The 17,758-nt window shown below is 40.9% G+C and overlaps 1 protein-coding gene across 1 annotated transcript; it reads right to left on the bottom strand.

Annotated features, from left to right (window-relative positions):
• Positions 1–1,225: 1,225 nt before the first annotated feature.
• Positions 1,226–17,529, bottom strand: ogfrl1 (opioid growth factor receptor-like 1). Its single transcript, XM_034681055.1, has 7 exons — positions 17,217–17,529; positions 15,042–15,128; positions 14,859–14,937; positions 11,194–11,272; positions 8,844–8,910; positions 6,922–7,067; positions 1,226–6,279 (listed from the first exon to the last, which is right to left on the bottom strand). Exons 1-7 carry the CDS (start codon positions 17,391–17,393, stop codon positions 5,733–5,735), a joined length of 1,182 nt encoding a protein of 393 aa, XP_034536946.1. The 5' UTR covers positions 17,394–17,529; the 3' UTR covers positions 1,226–5,732.
• Positions 17,530–17,758: the final 229 nt, after the last annotated feature.

Below are 17,758 nucleotides of genomic sequence, written 5' to 3'. Positions count from 1 at the left end.
AGAATTTTTGTAGCTACGTACATGAACGCAAACACAGCAAGTATATCTCAAACCATAGAGCTCTGGCAATCTGTATTGTTAGAGGAGTCTGTATCTTAGATCAGGTGGATCCAATCCAGGTTCCTTTTGAAATACCAGGAGAAAAGTGAGATTAATACCTAATCCTGGATATCAACACAGCCTGGCACATGGGTCAGTTCTTCATTTTGAGTGGTCTGGGGGAAAAGTGCAGCACATGTATTTAAGGGGTCTCAAAGATGGTGTACAGATATGTCATGTACTGTATATCTGGTTGAAGGTTGGTCTGAGGCAAAATGCCAGAGCTGATATTTTGTCCTCTTTCAAACCTGATCATCAACAAACACTTAACGTCCTCATTTTCAGACACGGGTTGATGACTTTGATTGAGAAATGGGGAAAAACCTAGTTCTGCTTGTACTTCTCTCTGTTAGTTAAAGTGTTACTTTACTTAAACCACATTTACATGCTCTGAGTCCATTACAAAGTCTGTTCCTGTGTGAACGGCAGCTTTGAGTGTAAAGTGTCACTGTAGATCTTTTTCATAAGCTTTAGTACTTTTTGATATCATTGAATGTAAAAATGATGCTTACAATCTCCATGTGCTATAACCTCCACGCTCTACTGCATCAAAAAATACTAGTTTGTAGTTTTTCTTTGGGTGATTTTAAGATAAAATATTAAGCGTTCTTTTGAACTTTCCTTGTTCAATTCTTCATTTCAAAATGACATTCAGCTTTCTGATCAGGTTTTAAGGTTTAACAATATAAATTAGTGTTGATGCTTTCTATTTTTCCCTCGATGTAACACCTGTCATTTGCTTTTTCTGTCTGAGTCTTTCTCTTTGTTTTGGTCTCATGCAGAGTTGTACGTAGCATCGATGTGAATATTAATGCTGCATTAGTTCCAGTCAGATTAGAGGATTTTACGTCAGTGATGCTTCAGAAGTCAGGCAGATAATCTTAGTTATATTAAGTATTTGAAAGTGAATCCCTTTGAATGTCTAATCCTCGCTGTGAGCTTATTTAAGCGTGATAGCTGTTCAGCCTTTGGCAGACAAACTGAGGCTCTTTTACCTCAACCAATGAGATTATTGCAGCTTCCAGAACTGCTCTGCATGTGCGAATGTGTGCTTACCAGAGTGAAATAAAAAATAGTGATATAAACTGTTCAAACTTTCTTTAAACACAGTCACATGACAAACATCTTAATCCACATTCCCATTTTTATTTACGTCAAGAGTGGCAAATTCACATTATAGGGCAAATGTCCAGTCATTGTGGCAAATCTATGATGAAAGATGAAAGCATAGTGAATATTTATCAATGAAACAATCACATTTTTATCAATAAGCCCAATACAATTTCAAGTAGTATATATTATTATTAACCTCTCCAGTCTTTATGGGATTCATCCCTGCTGTTACTGTACATTAATACTCACTGTTTATGATTATAATGCAACAATTAGGCAAATATCAAAATGCTCTACAAAAAAACGGGATGAACGGGACATGAGTCGGGAAAGACAGCATTCAGAAACATAAAAAATACAAAAAAGGCACTTAAGAATATCAGACACACATTCTCACACACGTGTATGCACACATACTAAAAATTCAGATACTTGAGCCCATGTTTCACACGATTCACCTGAAAAGTTAGTTTTACAATTATATCAGATACACTTGGCTGGGGAGCAAATGTAGAGACCTTGTTAGCTTGTATTAAAAAAAAGGCTTCATTCTACAGGAAGAACAGCTGAAAACAGACAGAATCATTGCTGTCTCACATGGCTTTAATTTCACAGAGAACTATCTACAGCAGAATCAAACAGAGCGATCATAAAGTGGGCTTAAAGTGTTAATAAACCTGGACCCACTCACTGAGGTCTAAATGACGTGTTTAAGACTTATTTATGTGACTGTTTCACTTTGGGGTTTTGGAAGGTGAGTTTGGATTCAACAGACTATTCTTTAGAGGAGCAATGACACAATCGAGGCAGGGGTAGACCACCAACTCCAACGCCCTGAAGGTTAAACTCCTGTGTTTGTCTGGAGACGTCCAGTAACCGATACTCGTGGTGACCGAAATAATCTTTCTGCAGGGGTTCTTTTCATATTCTTAGCAGACACTTAGAATAAGAATTCAAAACTGCGGGTGCAGACTTAGCCTAATGGTTCAGTTGCACGCCCATGTAGCAGGCGGCACGGGCTCGAATCCAGCCTGCGGCATCTTTCCTGCATGTCATTCCCCCACTCTCTCCCAGTTTCCTACACTATCCACTGTCCTCTATAAAATAAAGGTGTAAAAGCCCCAAAAATATAACTTTCAGAATTCAAAACTGCTAGACTGAAAAATATATAGATTTATTGTTGAGAAAGGACCTTAATCAGGCTTATCACCTGGCTTTCTTACTGATTATCAGGTTGTGTAAGATGCTTGATTCTGATTGATCAAACAGCCAGAGGCAAACTGATCACACGTCATGCCAAATCAATCCATGGGAAATAGTTCCGGCTCATTTTGCTTCTGCTTGTTGACACCATAGACCGTAAGGTGAGGTAAAACGGGTAGTTTCCGTTAGCATCAAAACGATGTGACTAAAACGTTGGTTTAGGTTAGCATGCTAAATCGGCAAACTACGGACATTTTCATATTGGATCCTGTTACGCAATATTAGTTGGAGTCTTTGTCTCCCCCTGTCAGGATTCTATCCCATAACTACCAACTATCCATACATTATCCCTTAAGTGTTTGCTCCTAAAGATAACACTGCACTTCTTACAGCCTGTTTTGTGGCTGCTAGTCGAAGAAATTCAATCTTTTCATACTCGTCATTTAGACCCCAAAATGTGTAAAAATAGGACCCAAGTTTAAAAATACGTTAACTATCCCTTTAAATTCTCTCTGCTGAGTCAACATTGGCTTAGAGAACCACTAGAGCACACTTCCTCACATATCAGGCTATTAAAATAAAAACTAAAACACAGGCAAGCTGCTGCTGCGAACCTCTGACATGATGTGGATGACGATAAGGTGTCTCATCACCGTCTCACATCAGAGGTGAGTGTACAGCTGCAGTAAATATGCTTCACTTCCTGAAGAAGCTGCACACCCTAAAACACATTACAGCGTTACTTTCAGAGGAGCGCTATGCATGCTAATAATGTGACCCTCGTTGTAGAAGAGTGTTAGGGGAATATACTGAGGGGTGTTAAAGAACACATTTCCATAAGGATGAATAATGAGTGATAGTCAGCTTTATCAATATGAAGCCTTATTGGAAGCTAATGAATATTGCCAAATTATTGCAAAGTTAGGCAAGAGGAAAACAATCAATCTGTTTCGGAGCATATTTAGATTCTATCTATTTCCAAACAGTTTGCAGAAACCTACAGCGCTTTCAACAGGAAGACACGGATTGTCAAAAAGTGCAACAACCTTCACATCACGTTTGTTCACATTAACTTCAGTTACACTTCACATCCCATCTCTTTTATAAGGTTAAGAGCAGAGGGCTTTTAGGTGACAAACACTCCAAACTTGGAAAAATGAACAAATCCATTTCTACAACACGGTCAGAGAAAATGTTAATAAAAGCTTAAACATTTCCCAAAAGTTAAAAACATCTGATTTCAGCTGCTGCTTGTTTGTTTGAGTGGGAACACTGGAAGCAGAGAACTACTATTAAAAATGAGTCCACATTAAAGCTCCTGTGAGGAACATTCAGTTTGTGGTGGTTTTGGCGCCCCTGGGGACAAAGCGGTACACACTATGCTGATTTGTTCAGTAAGTACTATTCAAGATCAAAAAACTGTGTCTTGCTCTTTTAATAGTAGAATTCATTTTAATATCACAAATTGTGAATGTTTGCAGTCAGTGGGAAAATGTCTTAAACTTGCCCAACAGCAGCAGTTTCAACTTTTTACAAGTTGAAGTACAAACTGTTAACAGGAACGACCATTAACAACAGATATCTGCTTTACAACGGTTCAATAACTCTTTCAGATGGTTAAGCCTGCTTCAATAGCACAAAGTTTACTGTTGTCTAGTAACCTGCCTTCGCAGAGGCCTACGCATGGAGCTGACGCACACCTCCTCCAAAATGTAACTACTCATCGAATTGACGCAGACCACAAGCCCTCCGCTGCATTGTGTTTCCCGCATTTACATCGGCCGTGTACTTCATCTCCTCCGAGGTGTTCTCTTTTTTCTTCCCTGTAATCATTGCTGTATGATAAACAGCTACATGTATCAGCTCTGAATCAACATAGTATCCTCTGAATCTCTGTGGAAAAATAAACAGAGATCGTAGCCGGGCCGGAAACAGACAACCCGACCATCGGAGAGACCATGCTTACGGACACATCGACGCACAAGTATGCAGAGCTCACATCTGCGTCGACAACTGCTGCGTAAGGGCGACGCAGAATATAAACTATTCTCAGACACAATTGCAGACAGACTTCTGGAGTATCTTCATGGATTTTTAGTTGTAGGTTAGGAGAGAAGTGATGTCACTTAAAAGTCCCTCTAGTCACCATATTTACACAGCGGCCATTTTCCTCAGATGTAGCACTCATGAAGAGGATGACAGTGTCTTACTCATGTTGATTCATATTCTGTGCACATAATGACACTCCTGTTATAGTTTGAGTAATATGATCAAATGGTTTACTTTGAAATATCATCCAGAGTCCCTCCGTATTTGAACTGTTCACTATCTTTGTAGGAAAGCTGGACTTATATTGATCTGTCACATTTCCATCCTATGATGCAGTGATATGATATTATCCTCCAGATAACAGCATGACTTTCTATCTTTGAGTTTGTTTCACAGGAAAATGGTCGCTGTAGTGATTTAAGTGATTTCTTAACTGTTGATCACAGACATCTAATCACAACAAGTCCACTTTTTCTCTCTACGTATATTTATGTACAATTCATGAGGGAGCAGCTACCTTCAGCTTTTATACAAGAAAATTGCAGTGCAGATAAATATCCAGTTGTGCCGGTTATTATTAACAACAATGTGAGGATTTCAAGCTCCACAAATGCTTTAAGAATATTGCTATGATAAATTAGCCCCCCCTCTTCCCCCCACACACACTCACTTTGTGTCCAGAGAATAAAAAAAGAAAGGAGGACTAACTTCTCCTGATCTTCTTCACATTATAGTTTTCACTTTACAGCGCCTGTACAAAGTCAGCTCAGCTTGTTCTGACATGTTTGGTGATAACGCAGGACTTTGTTTCCTCATCACATGACTGAAATGCCAGTCACATGATGGTTTTGGTTCTTCTGAAATGTTTTTAGTATCAGTAACCCTTCTCATCTCAGACAAAGTCCCAGTTTAAAAATGAAATAAGGCAGTCTTCTGTCTAAGTTGTGATCACATGTAGCCCTGATCAGGAAAAGCCTTGGCTCTCTTATGATTTACATGGTTTGTGATTTAGACCAAGGCGAGTTAGTTATCTCATATTCAACACAGCTGAACCGACCTATCAGAGAAGTTTTTTGTGAAAAGCCCTTAACCTGGATTGTTTCTAATAATGTCACTTCAGTCAGTTCTATGAATGTGTTGTACTTATTCTCTCTACGTTTCTGTACCTACAGGATGATCCAGAAGCTTCAGAGAGCTCTGGAATAAACAAAGGTTTTATTCTTTACAACCAGTAACTTTAAAAACAGCTGTTTTGTTTTACACTGAGACTACAAAGGAACAATCTCACTGTAGTCGTTAATCTCTCCTCTCGCCCCCACCATCATCAGCGCTCCTTCCAGCCCGCTCATACTGGAGCCGAGTCCTGCAGAGCCCTTCAGCCCCACTCCAACCAGCTCCTGGCACATCATGGCATCATGGGAAGACACAATAATCCCACTACTTGCAGTCGGGCTGCTCTCCTCCCCCCTCCTCTGCGGCTCTGGTGTTGGAGCAGGCGCTCTGATGCCACTACTTCCAGCACCTGCGCTCCCTCCAGCACCACCCCCACCTCGCCGCTTAGGCGGTGGGCCCCAGAGGAAAGCGTGGGCGGGCCTGTAGTGCTGGCGGGCGTAGCGGAGCAGCCGCCTGCGGGTGGCTGGCAGGCGAATGGTGTAGACAAAGTATTCCAGGACGCTGTGCTGCATGTTGGGAAGGGTGTTGTGACACAGCGACTCCTCCAGGAACAGACGGACCAGAGGGGCCTTGAAGGCCTCGTAGCCGAGCTCACCAAGGGACTTCAGGATGCGAGTGATGCGCAGGTAGTTGTGCTGAGACCTTGACAAGCAGAGGAGGGAGAGATTTGTTATTTTCTAGCAAAGATCTGTCGTTTACAACAGGCCAGTTTGTTATCAAATTATTTTAGCCATTGTGTTTGTTTAAATTATATTGAAAATAAACATGGAAACTAATGGTGATAAAATCAAGATTGTGATCCTGCCACAAAAAGAATCGTAACATATTTTATCCATTGTGCCCAGCCCTGACTGCAATGTTAGCATCAGACTCTGAGGTTTAGCATGAAAAAGCTAACCCTAACCCACAGACAGAGGCCGTGCTTGGTGGAAGGAGTAAAACATCCCAACATGTGACTTCCGTGCTGTACTTTGGCAAGAAACAACATTTTAATTACCCTGTAGCCATCTGTTTGTTGACTTTGCACATGTTGTTGCACATTCGGATTCTCATAGAAGAGCTATTAAGTTGCATTGGATTTAGAATAACGGTCTTACTAACGGACACAATAGCAGCAATTGGCAACCGAGCCATGCGTTCACACGAATTCTGGCAACAGTTTTATACCCCAAAGCAGCTGCACAATGTGTGTGTCACTGGGTTGTGTCTGTGTGTTTAGTGTGTGTGTGTGTGTGTGTGTGTGTGTGTGTGTGTGTGTGTGTGTGTGTGTGTGTGTGTGCTTACTCATTTAGGTGCTGGAATCGCTCCTGCCAGTTGGAAGCACGAGCAACATTCCCACTCTTATCCAGCAGTTTGATCCCATAGAAGTCCAACATGATGGAGTAGGCGGCCAGAAATCTGCGCTTGGCTTCCCGGGTGCTTTGGAATTCCTGACAGGATTACACACAACATATCAGAAACAGCACACAGGTACTATACCACCTTTCTGCTTGGCATAAACACACACTGGTGATGGCAGGAGTACATAGCATTTATCAGTAAATGCACTCCCCTCTCACCCAACACTTCTTTGTGTTCATCTATAAGATTATTTCAGCCAGCTGTCTGATAACAGACTGTTAAGGCTGCAACATTAACCCTGCAGGGAAATGCACAATAACAAAATTATAAATAAAGTTCTTGATAATAATAATAATAGTGATAGCTACTGAGATAGACCTGACATGAAACCAGACACATCTGTTGCATTGCTTCCTCAAAACCACAAAACTCCCTTGATGAAATCAGTGATTCTACCTTAAGAACCGGGGAGTTAATGGTCCACGGCTGCCTTACTCAGTTTGTTTGAATTGCTGTGACTTTGGTTTTAAAACGGTTGGCTCAGATCCAACACAGTTATTGTGGAACACAAGATTGAACAAAAATAGTCAAGTTAATCGTGGATCAGTGATTCCCATGTTCACTTTCTGTTTTTCACAAGCGGCAACCTCCAGTGATGAAAAATAAAGCCAATGCAGAAGTGCAAAAACCTGCAGTTCCTTGATTGTCCACTTGAGGCTGGCTGTAAAAGCCAAGGCATTACCATTATTACTCATATTAAAACGCCTATTTTGACAGCAGACTTACAGCCTGGTATAATTCATGTTTTTTTATCTCTATAATTAATTTATGAATTAGTTCACACTGTACAGTGGATGATTTTTCTTATAACTCTTTTGTTTAAGGCCAAGAGTTATAATCACATTAGCATATTAAGGGGCATGGTTTAGTCACCTGACAGGTAGGTGCATTGTAGCCAAGAGGCAACCTCCGCTCACAAGAATTGAAGCTAAAGCAGAAGTGTTAAAAACTGCAGTTCCTCTAGTGTCCGCATGAGGCTGGCTCCGAAAGTACCGGAAACCAGATACAAACCAATTCCAGAATCCGATCTTTACAGCAGAAATAAACATGAGTTAAAAATGAGTTTAGTCTGGATAGCTCATTTCTCGATCTGCACACCTTGTTTTGAGGTGAAGTCTTAATAAAGTTGCAGTTCGAAGATATTAAGAATACAAGTTTTTCATTATGAGAGGTACAGCTGACTTGACTGACAGGTGGGAACACTGTAGCTGTTGGCGAGGAGGCTCAAAGCCCGCCTCTTTACCTCACACTAACTCAACAGCAGTTAGGTTGAGTTCAGCATTTCCAATATGGCACCCGTCAACGATTGGCTTCAAAACAGCGCTTCAGAAACAGATGGGTGATGTCAAGGATACTATGTCATTTCATTATACAGTCTATGATTGTAGCTTAAGGCCAGCCTCAGCTCCACCTCTTTTCCAGAGGTAAGACTGATAGGAAGTGAAGTTGAGTCAGCATTTTCAACATGGCAACTGCCATCTTTGGTCTTCATTACAACTCCTCAGAAACCAATGGGAGAATTCACTGGGACTGCATCTGTGTTTCATACAGTCAGACTTTGGAAGATTTATTTAACTCTTGCATGAAGATGTGTGTCTCTGTTGGGATCAAAGTTATGTCATGATTGTAAAGAGAATGCTCTGCCTGTCTCAATTTTAACAACATGGCATAGATATCTGTTTAAAATGTGAAATTGGGGGAAAATGAAGGAAGCAGACATGCAGCTGTAATCTTAGTAGGACTTGTGAACATGGTTTCAGGATACTAAGTGTGTGTAGAGTTTATGTTTGTACAGTTTGTCTTACTTTGATCTCGTCCTGAGTCAGTTCATGTGCGTAGAAGTTGAGCCCTTGTTCTCTCAATGGGAACAGCCTGGTGAGTGAAAAAGGAGTGAAGGAAAGGAATAAATACAATATATTATTGTTAAAGTTGAATTTCACAGTAGTTTCTATTAGTATTGTTATTACTATGTTATGGTAAGATACAGCTGGTACCATTCCTACTCTGTCATAAAAATGAACTGTTCACTACACCCCCTCAATCAATTATAACTTCATGGTTCCACAAACTTTCCTGAGCCCAGTTTAACAATTTAAAGAAAACAGGAGAAGATTTATGTTCTCAGAATTTTGGTATTTGTGGATTATATTTTTAAAATTGATGAAGCCTGGTGAAGCTTTGAGGCTTTCTTTAAATGTGTGCTTTAAAAAGTTTGATGCTTTGGAGCTTCATACTCACACCTATACTCCCCACTGGTATTAATAGTTTAGTGCAATATAAGAAATTAAGGACAAGATGCCCGTGTTAGAAAATACAACTATCTGTGATGCCTTCTTTTGCTTAAATGTATCCTAATACATTTAATGTGTTGCAAAAAACTAAATAACCATGCAATGTCACAAAGTTTAAATATTTTATATTTTAAAATGAATAAGCCTGTTTGGTAGTTTTTTGGGTTCTTTCTTTGGCTCGTCTCTTTTTGCCTCATGATCGATATTTCAATGACAGTTCAAAGTTACGACGTGATGCAGTCAAGTTTCTGTTAAATACTGTTCTCTATAAATTAAATGAGGTGATACTTATAGTACATTATCATTGAACAGTTGTGTTTTGTAAGTCAGATTGTTTTACTTCTTGGTGAATCTTATCTCACAAATGTGCTAATCACACGGTTTAGATATGAATCCTTCTGAACTGTCGAGCTGAATGAACAGGTGATGTTTGAAGCTCTGCATGACACCAGTAACTTGACATTTCACTTTTGTTTGTTTTTTTTTGGTTCTGTTTCTATTTTTTCCTTTTTAAGATAGGTCAGCTGAAGAGAGACAGGAAATGTGGGAAGTAGAGAGTGGGGAGTTGAGAGTGGGGAGTAGAGAGTGGTGGAAGACATGCAGCAAAGGCTCATGGAGTTGAACCGGTGACTGCTGCAACAGGTGACTACAGAGCAGTTCATTGTAGTTATTCAAGCTTTAGGGTTCTGTTGTTATTCCCCCATCTTTGATTTAAAAGTTAAAAATCATTGAGATGTAAATTTAAAAGCAGTACCCTTTACAAACAGCAGAGGGCATTATCTGTCTTTGACTTCTCTTGTCTTACAATATCTTGGCTGTTTTTGAAAGCACCTACAATACAAATAGTACGTACTGATTGTAGTATGTAGTATGTGAACAACTTCAAAATCTGCAGTATGCCAAAACCCCCCAGATGTCGTACTGATTCAGGAAAATTTCTCAGTATGCAGACCAGTCTCCCTCACGTACTGTTTCCCACAATGCACAGCGCTAACGTTCCACTTCTTCTTTTTATTCGTATATGACGGGGGCACTCAGTTTTTAGGTGCTGTGACAATTATATAATTCCATATAAACCACTTCTTAACTTTTAAAATCAGAAGTGATGCTAAAGAAGCAGTTTCACTATCAGCTTGGACATTATTCACTTCTGTTTTCCGAAACCTGAAATCCAGCGACACCCTTACTTAGATAAGAATATCATCTGCTATAAATGAATTAGTTATTATTACCAACAGAGAGAGTGATGTATGAGAAAACATCTCAACAATGTAAGAGCTTATTCCTCTTTGGGAGGTGCTTAAATATCCAACATCTTTTACTGTTGACTTTTCTTTAAGCTGTTCTCATTTTCTCCCATGTTTTTTTTTTAGCAAATCAGATTATAGAGTAAGGCAAAACAAAATAAAAGCATTAAATCTGGTCATCTGTATTTTTTTTTAGATTCTCCATAATTTAACTTTGACTTGAGAACAGATTTTCTGAGGAAAACCGTATCCCAGCATCGTGAATCATATCTCTAGTTTAGAGTATTGTTTCATCCCTAGATATTGGTGATAGTGAAGCTACACAAAGAAAGTAGAGAACTGACTGCAGAGTAGAGGAGTAAAGTAGGTGTAGAGGTGTAATGGGGATTAGTCAAATAGCTCATTTTAAATCCATTATGAAATGTTTAACACTCAAAAGTACAGCTGATGAAATCCTTACTTTGTTTCTGCTGACGTTTGTATGACAGCCACACATTATTGAACACGCTTCAAAATGTTACTCCGACAGCTTATATAATGCAATTAAGAGTGCAGTCTATTATCAGGAGTCAGTGCTATAAAAAGGTGGCTGGAAACAGACGGATGAAAAGTCTCACCACTGAATGTAGGTGTGATTGTGCTCCAGTTTGTCATAGTCGCCTCTCCACTTCGTCAGAATCTCCTCTATGTAGATACCTGGAGAGAGACAGGGGATAATTAGCTGTCACACACATCTGTAGTATGTATGTTTGTGCAAGTATGTGTGTGTGTGTGTGTGTGTGTGTGTGTGTGTGTGTGTGTGTGTGTGTGTATTCAAACACTGGATCAGTTCACTAAGCTGCCAGTCAAACATGACCTTCGGCCAAACAAAACTCACTGAGCCCAAAGCTAACGCTGCCTCTCTGCACAGTGGCAGGAGATCTGTTTGGATACTGTCTACATGTGTGTGTGTGTGTGTGTGTGTGTGTGTGTGTGTGTGTGTGTGTGTGTGTGTGTGTGTGTGTGTGTGTGTGTGTGTGTGAGAGAGAGAGATTGTAGGAGAACAGAGAACATTACCGCTGTTTGGTGATTTATTAATGCTTGCAGAAAATCAGCCTCCTAAATTTGCATCTTATGAAATAAACTAACATGAAATGAAAGAGGAATTTAAATTCGTCACTCCTGACTTTGAGAAACTGGGATGGAATTTTTTTATTATTTTCTTAAATAGTTAAAGCCCCACAAAGGAGTTTTAAGCTGGTTATGAAACAGATGACAAGACTGATTATTCTATACTGAATTTTTCATGCCTGTAACCACTGCTGCAGGGTGAGAGTCAAACGGGGGGATTTACAGCTTCCTAGAGAAAAGGCTTTTTATTACACTTTTCCACAACAACAATGAGTCATACATTAGACTGTAAAAGACAGCAGGATGTCAGGAATCCAACCAATGCAAATGATAGGGTTGTCAAAGTTTTGGTGACACTCTGAAACAAACAATCCTCGTCATTTTCACTGCTGATAGTTTCGAGAGTATCAAAGCTTTAAAAGACATCAGATCTACAGAAGGGGTGCAACGATTAATCAACGCAATCAGCATAACTTTGATACCAAATTTAGTCGCAGATTAATTAAAAAGTTAATGAGTCGTTGGTGACATCATCCCACATTTTCATGCCGATTTCCGCAGTGGAATTGCTGCGCAGTGAGACATCTTGAATCCTTACGCCAGGCTTCCACCAGATCCATGTATGGTCTGTCTCCGTGCTCTCTCATCTGTCAACACCCACCAGCTGCATTCTCAGAATTGAGCACGGATCAGGACCATCGGACAGCTGGAGTCAAGAGACCAAGAGTTCCCCGTGATAATTACTAGATCAAGGATTATCCTCCTCCTCCCCTCATCCATGTTGTCTTTATCCTCCTCTGAAAACCTTTGACCTGTTGACTCAGGTCTGGCTCCGCTCATCATGACGGTTTGTTGTTGAAGTTAAGTGAAATACGATCTAGTGATAACACAGAGTGTTTTATTCTGAAAATTAACCGAACGTTTTAATTTTGTATTGGTGCCTGACTTCCTGTCCTGCTCGATCTACTCTGTGGAGATTGATGTGTCGTGCTCTGGCTCTCTGCAAAAATAGAAGTCTTGTGTATCTGATAGCTGAATGTGGCACATGTAAAACAGTAACCGGGAAACAATATAGCAACATAGCAGTGACAGAGTTGCCTCCAAGATCTGATAAGAGGAAGCAGTTGTTCATGGGAATACGTCACTAAACGTTTAAGAAGAAGGCACAGTGATATTCAACTTAACGTTCAAAAAGGTGAAGAAAAAAAACAGAAAACAGAAAAGCACAAACCACAAACACACCCTACTTTAACAACATTGAAGAATCGATCTTGAAAATAATTAGGGGTGTGCCAAAATACCGATACTACGACATATCGCGATATTTCGTCTTGCCATACGTTATCAATACACTGGCGCCAAAGATCGATATTTAAACAATAAACATAAAGCCATTCTAAACAGATTCTCTCACAAAAGCCTGCTACAATTTTGTTTTACAGTCACTACTTCAAGCCTCCACATGATGGTGCTTAGCATGAATAAGAGTGGGTGCTGCAGTAGAGTACTCTTTGAAAGCAAATAAAAAGAAGAAGAAAAAGAAAATGGTGCAAGGCGGAGGATTAGCAGCAGAGAAAAACACCTGAAAGATGCACCGTTGAATTTCAGATCTAAAGTCTGGGCCCACTTCGGCTTTTACTATACTGACAATGGAACCACACTTGATAAAGAGTTCGCAGAGCTTACCGTGGAGGAGAGGACGGTGCACAATGCTAATGCTAACGTTTCTGTGAGCCTGGCAAAATGCTACTTGGCGAGCTGCTCCAAAAACGAAAGTGGAAGTTAAAAAGTGCACTCCCAGCAGTGAACTCGAAGTGACCCAGAAACATGCTGTCTGCGTGTCGTTGGCATGGAGACAAGTCGTGGTATGCACGTGCTGACTCGACCAAAACACAGAGTGAAGGAATAACAGTACGAGGGCCACAAATATGCGGCCGGCAGCCTGGATGCGGCCATAGACTGTAAAAAATATAGACGTAGTATCCGTGACGTCACCCATCTGTTTCTGAACGCTGTTTTGAAGCCAATCGGCAGCTGCAGCCATATTGTTTCTGTCGAGCCAGTGTGACGTAAAGAGGCGGGCTTTGAGCCTCCTAGCCAACAGCTGCAGTGTTCCTGCAGGCAGCTGTGCCTCTCATTGGAAGACTATCAATATCTTCGAAATTGCCGAATTAGAAAAAAATTCACCCCCCTCACAGTGAGAGGACGTCGAGAAATGAGCTATTCAGACTACACTCATCTTTTGTACCAGGTTGTAAATATGTTTATTAATGCTGCAAAGATCCGTCTTTTTCCCATTCATGTGTATGTGACTTCTGGTACTTCCGGGGCCAGCCTCAAGCGGATCCTCGATGAACTGCAGCTTTTAACACTTCCGCATTGACTCATATTTTTAGACCGGAGGTTGCCGCTCTGATGCGGCCCAGGGGCGCCTATTGAGGGCCTCTGATAGATACAATGTATCTACTGTACGTATGGTCTAAGACTTGACTTAGACCATATGTGCAGAAGATACTTTTTTTTACTTGGTTGTCATTCATGTGAAATCGATTGACAATGTTTTGTCATTTCTGTGAAATGGATTCATAGCAGTCAATACATTATGAATTTCTTCAGTGACACAGATATCGTGATGTATCGTGGATGATATTTTTTGCAATATATCGATTATCGCAGAATCGCTGTATCGTGATAGTATCGTTATCGTGGGCAAAATATCGTGATAATATCGTATCACCAGGGACCTGGTGATACCCAGCCCTAAAAATAATTGGAAGAAATTAAAGGCACTATAAAGAGTTTTTATGTTGTGTTGATTCTGGTGACCCCTTTTGATGAAATCAGTAATGTTTTTCTAGGCTACATTTCCCATGAGCACCATCACCCACTGTTTTAATCATGATGCAGCGAGATGACATCATGTATTGATTTGTAGCTACGTAAACTATTAACTGTAACATAAAGACTAAACTTTGTAAACAGATTAATTACTGTGGTTTAGCTCACAAAAGGTGAGGGGTTTGTGCTGGTTTAACGTTACCTGTCATGATCATAATCTCCTATGTAGGTTATGAGGAAGCACCAGTAAGAGAGGGACACTATATCAAAACCTGTTAAAAACTCCTGACTATGCCTTTAATCAACAAAAAGTGAATATGGTTTACAATCTCACCATCAGGGACCAGAGGGATCTTGTTCAGGTAGAAGCGGAGGTTACGGTACTCATTGGGTTGCCGAGACTTTCTGTAGTTCTACACAAAGACAGACACAGATCACAGAGATCAAACTGAGGGGTTATAACATTCAAGAGAGGAGATGTGCATCACTTTGTGTGTGTGCATGTGTGTCTATGTACCGGGTAGCTATGACGGTATTTGTAGAGATCCCTGGCAGCGTAGAAACTCCTCTTCATCTTTGGAACGGACTCAGGGGATTCAGTAAGCTGAGAGGAATGAAGAGAGAGAGAGAGAGAGAGAGAGAGAGAGAGAGAGAGAGAGAGAGAGAGAGAGAGAAATGAAGGAGGATAGACGGATAGAAATGAAAAGACACTCAGTTGAATTGCAGATCTCAAACAAAACCACCTCATGTTTTAACAGATGCAAAGTAGCACTCATCTGCTATTCAGCGGAATGAAAAGCACTGACTCGGCTTTGAGGTCGAGGGCTGTCATCATCCTTTCTTTCTAGCAAAGGAGGACAATTCACATCAGTGCTGCCCGGCAATCTCAACAAAAGGACGCAAGAATCCAGATCTGATCTCAAATAAAATCTGGGTCATGTTAAGCTCCTCTGGTTTGGAGGGCTTCTAATGTTACACTGGGCTTATTAAATTCATATATTCTTTATAGTCTCAGTCTATTTGAAGGGAATTTATTACCCTCAAACCTTGGCTTCATCTTACATATCAAGATTTCTAAAAGACTAAAAGCTGCATAAAGTTGTTGGAAATGTTCCTGTGGGCTGCCAAAGACAACCAACTCCCAAATCCTGTGAAGTCAAAGTAGGATTTTATGTTGTGGAGTCTGGTAGCTGTGTCTGATTGAAAATAAATCACCTCAAGCTTTTCACAAAAATCTACATCCTTTCTGTATTGCTGTTTGACATTTAAAATAACAGCCAGAGCCTTTCATTGGGAAAAACAAACCCATCTGATGAACATGTTTAAAAGGCCCAAAGAGACTTTTAGTACATTAGTCTTTTAGTTCCCCAAAATGGACGTAGTATCCGTGACGTCACACATCTGTTACTGAAGCGCTGTTTTAAAGTCGATAGCCATATTGGAAATGCTGAACTCAACCTAACGTCTGTCGAGTTAGTGTGACGTAAAGAGGCGGGCTTTGAGCCTCCTCGCCAACAGCTACAGTGTTCCCGCCTGTCAATCAAGTCAGTAATGTCCTTAAATGGGCACAACTTGTAATGTTAACATCTTCTGAAGTGTTGCGTTTGAATAAAATTCACCCCCTGTACAGCATGTGCCGATAGGGAAATTAGCTCTTCAGACCGAAGCCGTTTTTGGAATGTGACTGTTCACATGTTTATTTCTGCTGCTAAGATCATCTTTTTTGAACGGGTCTTTGGATGTGGTTTCCGGTCTTTCTGCAGCCAGCCTCAAGTGGACGCTCAATGAACTGTAGTTTATAACACTTCTGCATGGGCTTCATATTTTGAGACCGGAGGTTGCCACTTGCCTGCACCCTAAGTTTAGAGGTTCAGACAACGGGCAGAAACATTCCCTCTTTGTTTGAATAAGTTCTGTCAGTCATCTCATAACATTTGCAACAAACTGACACTCTAACAAAACTTAATGTGTTCCTCTCACAGTCCCATTATAACCTGCTGGTTCTAATAATCTGACACTGTGTGAAGTAATCTAATAACCTCACTGTAGCACAGGGATAATCATCATCATGAGGCTGTCATCTGAAATACTTCCCTCATGAAGCAGCAGGCAGATGGTATAACTTTAATTGGAAAAACAATATGGGAATAACAAATTACCAAACAAAGTGATGAGTACCTACAGTGAGTATACACTACAGGCACGCAGGCTCCACATGCTGGTACTGGAATAGAGCATCAACCAGAATATAATCTAAAATAATGCTTCTAAAAAATCTGTTATAATCCACTTAACTGCAATTAATCTCACATATGACACAGTTAGTTCTTCTCCCTGCCTGCCACACATCATGCTCAGTGTACTGCGCTCCAGTGGAGTGCGTCAGGTGGATGAAATGTCACACTGAGGACTACTACACCCACGAAGTAAAGTGCACACATATAAGTTAAGTGCGTTAAGGTAACTTAAATATGATGCATTTTTGAATGGAGTTTGGTGCAGCTTGAGGATACTCAGCAGGACAGCAGCACATGTCGGAGCTGCTCTGCTGCCCTCTCCGCGTCCTGTCCAGCGCACAGTATCATCAAGGCCAACCTGGCCTCTGCCGTCGGCACACATCTCACCGCACCATGCACCTGTTCTCCTCCAACATTGTCCTTAACACACGCATTGGGAGTGACCATCACTGTACCTGCGGAGACGAGTCTCCGGCGGCCCGCTCGCTCTCCGCCGGGCTGACGGAGTCGGACATGCCGCTGTCATCTTCAGCCGCCGGCTCGTCGCTCTCGGAGTCCGACCCCCACGTCGAGTCGCATTCCTCAACGGTGCTCGGCTCCTTGAAACGCCAGCTGCCCAACAGATTTCCCATCTAAAAAACATGCAGCACCTTCCCTTCTTGACTGTCCTCTGCTTTGCACAAAATTCTACATTATTTAACTCACAGCCTCTTATATAGGTCTGCACAGCACCGAGCTCACATTGCTCTCAGAGCGGAGGTTTTAAATGGCAGAAAAGGGGGAATTTCCACATCAGCAGCGATGATGCGCGTTTCTGTATGAGGAGTGTTTAGTGCCACATAGAGGGGTTGGTCTTAAAGTAACAAGGCATACATTTATCACTGAACAAGACTATACTACTTAAGTGGTTGCTTGAAACATTACCAAATTAAGTGTTGATCAAAGGCATATATAATTGTACACAAGTACACTTTCCCAATTACAGTTTAAATTGATT

This window comes from Notolabrus celidotus, chromosome 4 (assembly GCF_009762535.1).
Source record: "Notolabrus celidotus isolate fNotCel1 chromosome 4, fNotCel1.pri, whole genome shotgun sequence".
NCBI lineage: Eukaryota > Metazoa > Chordata > Actinopteri > Labriformes > Labridae > Notolabrus > Notolabrus celidotus.
This window is presented reverse-complemented; position numbering and strand designations above follow the sequence as displayed.